Consider the following 9,766-nt stretch of genomic DNA (forward strand, 5'->3'; position numbering starts at 1 on the left):
ACGCAATTAGTTTTAAAATATTGTGTATCATCCTATCGACTCACATTATTAGCATCTCTAAGACATAATTATTACAAAGTCAAACTCAGAACATTAATATTAAAAACAACGTGTCTACGTCATTATTAGATCAATGAGGATTTATTCTTCTCTCGATTTAAACTAATATTATTTCCCTTTTCATTTCTTAAGAATTCATTAAACAATGGTTTACTGATCATACTTAGTGGGATACACATGATGATCAATATTGTGCAGGAAAAAAAATAAGAGCAAAGTTGACATATTTTGAATAGTTCAATGACAAAGTTTGTTTAATTTTTCCTTGTGATAGAACAATCGTTAAAATAAAGGGTATCTTAAATCTATTCGGGTAGTTGAAGGTATATATATACTTTTGAATAAAAAGATATAACGATACAAATATTTTTAAATCAAAAGATAAATTAAATTATTATCGCGACTATGTTGCTTTGCTATCCTATTCTTTCCTTATATTATATGTTGTTACTTGTTTCCATCAATTTTCTATGGTAAGATAAACAAATTAAATTTAATATCAAGAAGTATGTATATAAAAAGGTTTTATTAAATAAACTAGCAAACTAATGAAAATGACTTTCAAATATTTCTATGACATAGCAAAGATTGTCAGTTGTTATTGTCTTGTGACGTGTATTTGTTATCTTTTTGTTTTACAATATCTCAAAAATAAACTCTATAATAAGGAGTCTCCTAATCAAGTGTTCATTGATAATTTTTTCTAAACAAGGCTAATAATAAAATTTAAGACAATAAACAGATATCTAAATCAAAAAGTATATTTTCCAAATTGTTTATTTATCCACGTTAACCATACCAAACCCCACCTCAACCGACGAGCTATCGTTTACTTTATTTATAAGTTAGTCATAGATGAATCATTCAAATTTTCATTATTACTCAGATTATTATTTTTCATAATGAATTTCTTAAAATTTTATCTAAGTATAGCAGTGCGACCAGTGTACACGATATTATTTCTTATGATACTTAGATAAAATAAAATTATCATTTTTAAAAATTTTTGATCAACTTTCTACGTTTACTTAGACAAGTATAGTAATTTTTCGTTACAAACAATAGTTATAAATTTATAATAATAATAATTATCCAATGTCTGATAAAATAAAAATAAATCGAGTGACCATACGTGAAATTAATTCTCAAAACGTGAATCATGCCCAAAATGCCCATTATCCATTCTTCCTTCCTTCTATAAGTATTAAATACAAACTACTAAATTCAGAACGCACATTACAATTTATTTTTAAAAAATATGTCTTCAATTTTCTCCAAATCTTCCGCCATTGTTAACTCTTCAGACAATGAGTCTTGTAAACCACTCCTTCAAGTTCGAGAAATCCCAGGTGACTATGGTTTCCCATTCTTCGGAGCTATTAAAGATAGATATGACTACTACTACAGCCTCGGAGCGGACGAATTCTTCCGTACAAAATCCCTAAAGTATAATTCTACTGTATTCAGAACAAACATGCCACCAGGTCCATTTATTGCTAAAGATCCCAAAGTCATCGTTCTTCTCGATGCTATAAGTTTTCCTATTCTTTTCGACTGTTCAAAAGTCGAAAAGAAGAACGTTCTTGATGGCACCTTCATGCCATCAACTGATTTCTTCGGTGGATATCGTCCTTGTGCATTTCTCGATGCATCAGAACCAAAACATGCAACACATAAAGGGTTTTATTTATCTATAATCTCAAAATTGCATACTCAATTTATTCCTATATTTAAAAACTCTGTTTCTGTCCTGTTTCAAAATCTTGAAATTGAAATGTCTAAAAATATGAAAGGAAATTTCAACGACATTAGCGATGCAATGTCATTTGATTTCGTTTTTCGTTTGTTGTGTAACAACACAAATCCCCATGACACAAATCTTGGCACTAATGGACCAAAATGTTTTGATTTATGGATGTTGCCTCAACTGGCTCCATTGGTCACTATTGGTCTAAAATTTGTGCCCAATTTTCTGGAAGATTTGATGTTGCATACTTTCCAATTGCCGTTTTTTCTAATTAAATCGAAATACCAGAAGCTTTACGATGCTTTTAACGAGCATGCTGGAAGTACACTTGATGATGCTGAGAAGAGTGGGATCAAAAGAGATGAAGCTTGTCACAACTTAGTTTTTCTTGCAGGTATGTCAAATTTTATACATTTGTTTCAATACTTGAAAATTTATGGAATTCTCGATTTTCAAATTCGATTTTGTATGATAGAGGTTGAGTTACATTTTGACCTGACATGACAGGTTCTACTATTGTAACTAGAGGAACAAAAAAGTGTTTGCTATTATGATGTTAGTTGGTGACATAACTAAAACATGAAATGTGATTATTTGTGATGAAGTATGAGATTGTAGGACTTGTTATAAAATTCGTATGAAGGATTTTTTATATTTTTCTATCCTTGAAGCGGAGGTTCATTGAAGATAATTTGACTTGTCTAAGTTAGGTACTAGTCATTGACATTTACAGTAGTCGATTAGTGGTGGATATTGACAAATTCAAGATATTGATTTCATTGTAGGATTCAACGCTTATGGTGGAATGAAAATTTTGTTTCCGTCACTGATGAAGTGGGTGGCAAGTGGAGGAAAGAGTTTACACACTCGTCTAGCAAATGAAATCAGGACGATCATCAAGGAGGAAGGTGGGTCCATTACTCTATCAGCAATCAACAAGATGAGTTTGATTAAATCAACGGTGTATGAAGTGTTAAGAATTGAACCACCAATTCCGTTCCAGTACGGTAAGGCTAAAGAAGATATCATGGTCCAAAGTCATGATTCAAATTTTTTGATAAAAAAAGGTGAAATGATATTTGGATATCAAACATTTGCAACAAAAGATGCAAATATATTTGAAAATCCAGAAGAGTTTATTGCAGAGAGATTTATGGGTAGTGAAGGAGAAAAATTGTTAAAATATGTTTATTGGTCAAATGCAAGAGAAACTGATAGTCCAACAGTCGATAACAAACAATGTGCAGGGAAAGATCTGGCTGTGCTGTTATGCAGGTTAATAATCTTTAATAACTTTATTCATCGATCGATCGAGTTTACCTTATATATACTGATCCGTGGACCTATAAATGTATGCAGGTTGATGCTTGTGGAATTTTTCATGCGTTACGACACATTTACAGTGGAGTCAAGTAAATACTTAGCTGGACCATTAATAACTTTCAAGACATTGGAGAAAAAGGCGATTTGAATTGATTAATCTTCACTCAGCCAAGGTCTTTATTTGCATGTGGTTATTCTGAACGTTTGTTGGTGTATTTGTACTAATTAGTGATGAATTTAGTGGATGTAATAATTAATTAAATCTTTTTAATGCTCAATTAATTCCAGTAATTATTAACCAACACCTTTATATATTTTATATATATAAATCTACTCACAATATTCACATGTTGGAAAACTTTATTGTCATGAACACAGTAGAAGTCGTAGAAAAAAAATAAACATAGTTAATGTCCGACTTGTAAACACTGATGAATCTGTGTGTTATTTGAAGAATAATTTGCCATAGGTAACTAAGCATATAAAAGGAATCATGATATTAAGTCATTTGAAGTGTTAAAACCAAAAATTTAGGCTAAAGGAAGCCTTAAAACAAAAGTTCATTATTAAAGAGCATTTCAAGCGATTCCGAAATTGATCATACTTTGAGTGAGTATATATATATCCTAATATATGAATTATGATCATGTGTTAGAGACTCAAGTACCTATAAAATGAAAAGTATGCAAGTCTTTTTTTTAAAAAACAAATTGCACTTTCATCTTACTCTAAATGACTGGTCGAACTCTTCAAAAATAATGTCGTATCCGTGTCGGACTCTTCAAAATTACACTATTTTTAGAGAATCCAACATACACCCATCGACATTTTTGAAGAATCTGAGCAACATCGAAAGATACACCAATATTTGGCATTGTTTTAACTAACCAGAGACAATTCATTCTAAGCATATATAATCACCCAAACAGTGAAACATTACCATGTCATAGAAGTCGTTAATTTACACTAACTTAATAGGAAACCACATACATGAAAGATACACAAAATATTGACATTATTTACCTAACTAAAGACAATCTATTCTAAGAATATATAATCACCAAAATTGTGAAACACGTGCATTTTAAATTCTTAACAATATTATAGTTGGATGTGATTTCAAAGTCGTAATAAAATAAAAGAAGGAAAGTAACACAACAATGTGAAATGGTCATATTCCTATTCCACTTGAGTGTAGGGTTCTTGTTCATCATTAGTACCATCCTAGTCTTTACTACAATGTAGTGCTACTTGTAAAAGATTTTTTTGTTTCCCACTTGGTGTCCGGAGCCTACATTGGAGCTCCGACTAAATTCGGATCGCGCTCTGCAGAGCCCATTCGGGGTGGCGCTCCCAACAGGATTTTCTCCAAACCCATGACTCGAATCCGAGACCTCTGGTTAAGGGTGAAACAGTCCTATGTTGGTGCTACTTGTAAAAGATTTTTTTGTTTTCCACCTGATGTCCGGAGCCTACATTGGAGCTCCGACTAAATTCGGATCGCGCTCTGCAGAGCGCATTCGGGGGTGGCGTTCCCAACAAGTTTTTATATTTTTTTCTATCCTTGAAGTGGAGGTTCATTGAAGATAATTTGACTTGTCTAAGGTAGGTACTAGTCATTGACATTTAAAGTAGTGGAAGTGTGGTAGATATTGACAAATTCAAGCTGTGAAGTGTAATTTTGGAGACGAGTTGGGCGAATTAGTAACTAAAATTAATTGATTTCATTGTAGGATTCAACGCTTATGGTGGAATGAAAATTTTGTTTCCGTCACTGATAAAGTGGGTGGCAAGTGAAGGAAAGAGTTTACACACTCGTCTAGCAAATGAAATCAGGACGATCATCAAGGAAGAAGGTGGGTCCATTACTCTATCAGCAATCAACAAGATGAGTTTGATTAAATCAACGGTGTATGAAGTGTTAAGAATTGAACCACCAATTCCGTTCCAGTACGGTAAGGCTAAAGAAGATATATATCATAGTCCAAAGTCATGATTCAAATTTTTTGATAAAAAAAGGTGAAATGATATTTGGATATTAAACATTTGCAACAAAAGATGCAAATATATTTGAAAATCCAGAAGAGTTTATTGCAGAGAGATTTATGGGTAGTGAAGGAGAAAAATTGTTAAAATATGTTTATTGGTCAAATGCAAGAGAAACTGATAGTCCAACAGTCGATGACAAACAATGTGCAGGGAAAGATCTGGCTGTGCTGTTATGCAGGCTAATAATCTTTAATTACTTTATTTATCGATCGAGTTGAACTTATATATATATTCTGATCGAGGACTAATTATTCATAAACAAATTTGGACCTATAAATGTATGCAGGTTGATGCTTGTGGAATTTTTCATGCGTTACGACACATTTACAGTGGAGTCAAGTAAATACTTAGCTGGACCATTAATAACTTTCAAGACATTGGAGAAAATAGCGATTTGAATTAATTAATCTTCAATTTTAGCCAAAGTCTTGATTTTTATGTATAGTCAAAAGATTTGGCTATCATTATTATTAATTTGCATGTGTTTATTCTGAACGTTTGTTGGTGTATTTGTACTAATTAGTGATGAATTTAGTGGATGTAATAATTAATTAAATCTTTTTATTGCTGAATTAATTCCAGTAATTATTAACCAATACCTTTATATATTTCATATATATAAATCTACTCACAATATTCACATGCTGGAAAACATTCAGGCTAAAAAATCTTTCATTTGTCATGATTCGTGAACCCTCATCATTAAGTACTTATTTTCCAAATCATTTTTCAAGACATCATTTTATAGGGGATAGTTTGGTATAATGTCTATATCAATAATTATTTTCTTAATAAGTATGTCAAGTTAAACTATGACAAATAAAAATGAACGAAGAGAGTAATTGATGTTCTTTTGAGTGTCTGTAACAACTCATAGTTTCTATAGTACATGTCCGACTTGCAAAACATACACTGATGAATATGTGTGTTATTTGAAGAATAAGTTGCCAATAGGTATTAAGCATATAAAAGGAATCATGATATTAAGTTAAACCAAAATTTTAGGCTAAAGGAAGCCTTAAAACAAAACTTCATTATTAAGGAGCATTTCAAGCGATTCCGAAATTGATCATACTTTGAGTGAGTATATATCCTAATATATGAATTATGATCATGTGTTAGAGACTCAAGTACCTATAAAATGAAAAGTATGCAAGTCTTTATTTTAGAAAAAACAAATTGCACTATCATCTGACTCTAAATGACTAGTCGGACTCTTTAAAAATTAATGATGCCGCATTCGTATCGGACTTTTCAAAATTAATCACACTATTTTTGAAGAATTCGACATACACTTGTCGACATTTTTGAAGAGTGCCAACAACATAGCTAAATGATACAATGGGATCTTATTTGAAATATTTAAAATGAACAAAATTTAATTAAGGGGTTCAAATAAAAATTGATGCAAAACTTTAAAAAATTATCGATGAATTATGTCATAGAAGTGGTTAATTTACATTTTCACATAGTAGGAAACGACATACATGAAAGATACACCAAATATTGGCATTGTTTAACTAACCAGAGACAATTCATTCTAAGCATATATAATTACCCAAACAATGAAACATTACCATGTCATAGAAGTCGTTAATTTACACTAGGAATAATACATAAACATGACCTTTAACTTGGCGTCAGTTGGCAACTATGACCTTAAACTTTGGGTGTGCACAAGTAGGCACTTAAACTTGTATAAAATTGAACAAATAAATACATCCATCCTACATGGCACCCTACGAGGCAATTTTGTGTCCAACGTGGCGTCCTACGTGTATTATGTCATGTAGGATACGTGTGTCTACTTATTTAATTTTATACAAATTTAAGTGTTTATTTGTACATACTCAAAGTTAAAGGGCATAGTTATCCGTTGAAGCCAAGTTAAGAGTCATGTTTATGTATTATGCCTTTACACTAACATAATAGGAAACCACATACACACATACATGAGAGACACACCAAATATTGACATTATTTACCTAACTAAAGATAATTTATTCTAAGAATATAAAATCACCAAAATGGTGAAACACGTGCATTTTAAATTCTTAACAATATTATAGTTGGATGTGATTTCAAATTCGTAATAAAATAAAGGCCTAACCCATCGGTGACCCCTTAAAGTTGGCACGAAATTTTCAGTTAGACACTTTAACTGGACGATGTTTATTTTAGACACCTCATGTAGGATACCGCTATGTCATTTTGACACTTTTTTTCCAATCAACAAAAATATATGAGGTGTGTGTTACAGTCGCGAATAACGTGTAAAGTGACTAATTAAGCAATGACATTTGTCATTTGTGTCAAAAACAATTCTTAAACAATAAATTTTGAGTAAAAATAAAAAGCAATCAATCAATCAATGACATATGAATTTTTGCCCAAATAATTTTTTAAAGAAATTAAGCAAATAAATATACTTGCAAAAATATCTAGGAAACACGCCCACTCAGATATCATTTTCTTTCTGTTTTTACCTTAATCAACAGATTCACAAAAAAATTAAATTTAACTCCTATGTAAATATTAAATTATTTCGTAAAAGAATCTCATGAATTAATTTACTAAGTAAATTTTGAAACGGGTCTATTCTAAATTTCTAAAACAATTTTCATCATTTTTCATCAGTTTACGGTAACTATTTTTGTTCTCCATCTTTGGATGTTTAAGTTTAAAAATGGTGGCTGAAAATGAGAAAGAAGAAGGAAAAAAAAAGCTAAAAAGTCAACTTAATAGGTTTTCACGCGCAGTCAACGAGTGTATTACACTCACTAAGACACGTAAGCAAAAAATGTCAAAATGACACAACGATTCCCTAAATAAGGTATCTAATATAAACATTGTCCAGTTAAGATGTCTAACTGAAATTTCGTACCAATTTTAAGGAACCACGGATGGATTAGACCTAAAATAAAAGAATGTGAAATGGTCATTCCTATTCCACTTGAGTGTAGGGTTCTTATTCATCATTAGTACCATCCTAGTCTTCATTACTTGTAAAAGTAAAAAAGAAAAAGCACGACTATTCAAATTATTTCAGCCTATAAGTACTTTGGATCTAGAAATTAAAGTGGAATTATTTAGACCACCTTTAAAATGCATCACCTATATCCGGTGACGACTTGAGGACAATCCACCGGTTATCCATATATTATGAGGGATACAGTGTATCTATAGCTATGAATATAAAAATCGTAGCAATTACCTCATAATAGCTACAAAAATTTGACTTTCATAGCTATCTACTAATTTGCAAATTTTCTTATCAACAAAAATATAATTGACAAAGTCAATTCTTCAGTTTTGCTACAATAATTGGCTAAATAGCTACAAATTTGTTGCTACAATAAAACTTTCTAACCGATCATAAGTTTTTGTCACGACATAAAAGTTAATGTAGCTAGGGGTGTGCAAAAACCGATTTAACCAATAAACCGAACTGAAAAAAACACTATTAGTTTATTGATTTTGGGTTATTGGGCTAACGATTTTTAAATGGTTTTGCAAATTTTTTTATTGGGTTATTGATTCGGTTTCCGGTTTTATGATTTTTGTTAATGGTTAAACCGATAACCCAATAAGACTATACTAAATTTACTATTTTACCCCTAGATTAGTAAACCCTAATTATATAACATTTTACAAACCCTATTACTTTAATCTCAGTATTACTTAAAACCCTAATTATTGTTTAATTTTGTAATTGTAAGCACACTTCTAACTTGAATGTGCCTATTGCCTAGACTTGCTGAAAAACGATTGTTCCTTTCACACTTTTTCCTTTGAATATGTCTAATGTCTAAACTTGCAACAAAAATGATTGTTACTTTTATGGTTATTACTTTCATGCCAAATGCTGGAAAAATCATATGGTTTATATGAAAATTTTCTTATCGTGTATATTAATATAGATGAGTAATTTCTTATTGGTTAAATCGAAAACCGAACCGTTAAGTACCATAAACCGATTAACCAAAAACCAATAAGAAATATGTTATTGGTTTGGTTATCGATTTGACGTATTTACAAACCAAAACCCGATAAACCGAACCAATAACACATAAAACCAAATCGACCAATGCACACCCCTAAATGTAGCAATAGTAACCTTTTAGCAACAATAAACTATTTGAATCAAAATATTGTAGCTAAATAAATATTGATAAAAACTTGTTGCAATAGTAAATGACATAGCCACGTCTTTTCTCACTACAAGAAAAAATGCTATTAGGGACGAGAAATATGGTCCCTAAAAATCTCTTTCTGGTCCCCAAAAGTTGATAGCGACGGGAAATACCCGTCCTTACCGGCTTCGTCGCTAACGATCAATAGGGACGAGATTGAAGTACTGGTCCTTAAACGATTTTACGACTGGCGCAATTCTGGTCCTTATTACCCTATAGGGACTACATTTCTCGTCCTTAAGACCACATCTCAAGACAATTATAACTGGTCACTACAAGATTTTGTGACCAAAACTTTGGTCCTTAAAGTGTTTTAAAGACTGTAGCATCACTGGTCCAGAAAGGTGGTTTACAATTGCCAGAAAATGTGGTACCTAAACAATATATGCTCTCT

General features: G+C 31.4%; 1 protein-coding gene and 1 pseudogene across 1 annotated transcript; both read left to right on the plus strand.

The window, feature by feature from the left end:
- Nucleotides 1–1,258: 1,258 nt before the first annotated feature.
- Nucleotides 1,259–3,405, plus strand: LOC102588560 (9-divinyl ether synthase-like). The gene is made up of 3 exons (XM_006365424.2): nucleotides 1,259–2,201; nucleotides 2,593–3,082; nucleotides 3,167–3,405. Exons 1-3 carry the CDS (start codon nucleotides 1,319–1,321, stop codon nucleotides 3,276–3,278), a joined length of 1,485 nt encoding a protein of 494 aa, XP_006365486.1. The 5' UTR covers nucleotides 1,259–1,318; the 3' UTR covers nucleotides 3,279–3,405.
- Nucleotides 3,406–4,847: 1,442 nt separating this feature from the next.
- On the plus strand, nucleotides 4,848–5,775 carry LOC102601587 (9-divinyl ether synthase-like; annotated as a pseudogene).
- Nucleotides 5,776–9,766: the final 3,991 nt, after the last annotated feature.

Source organism: Solanum tuberosum, unplaced genomic scaffold (assembly GCF_000226075.1).
Source record: "Solanum tuberosum cultivar DM 1-3 516 R44 unplaced genomic scaffold, SolTub_3.0 scf00555, whole genome shotgun sequence".
Classification (NCBI taxonomy): Eukaryota; Viridiplantae; Streptophyta; class Magnoliopsida; order Solanales; family Solanaceae; genus Solanum; species Solanum tuberosum.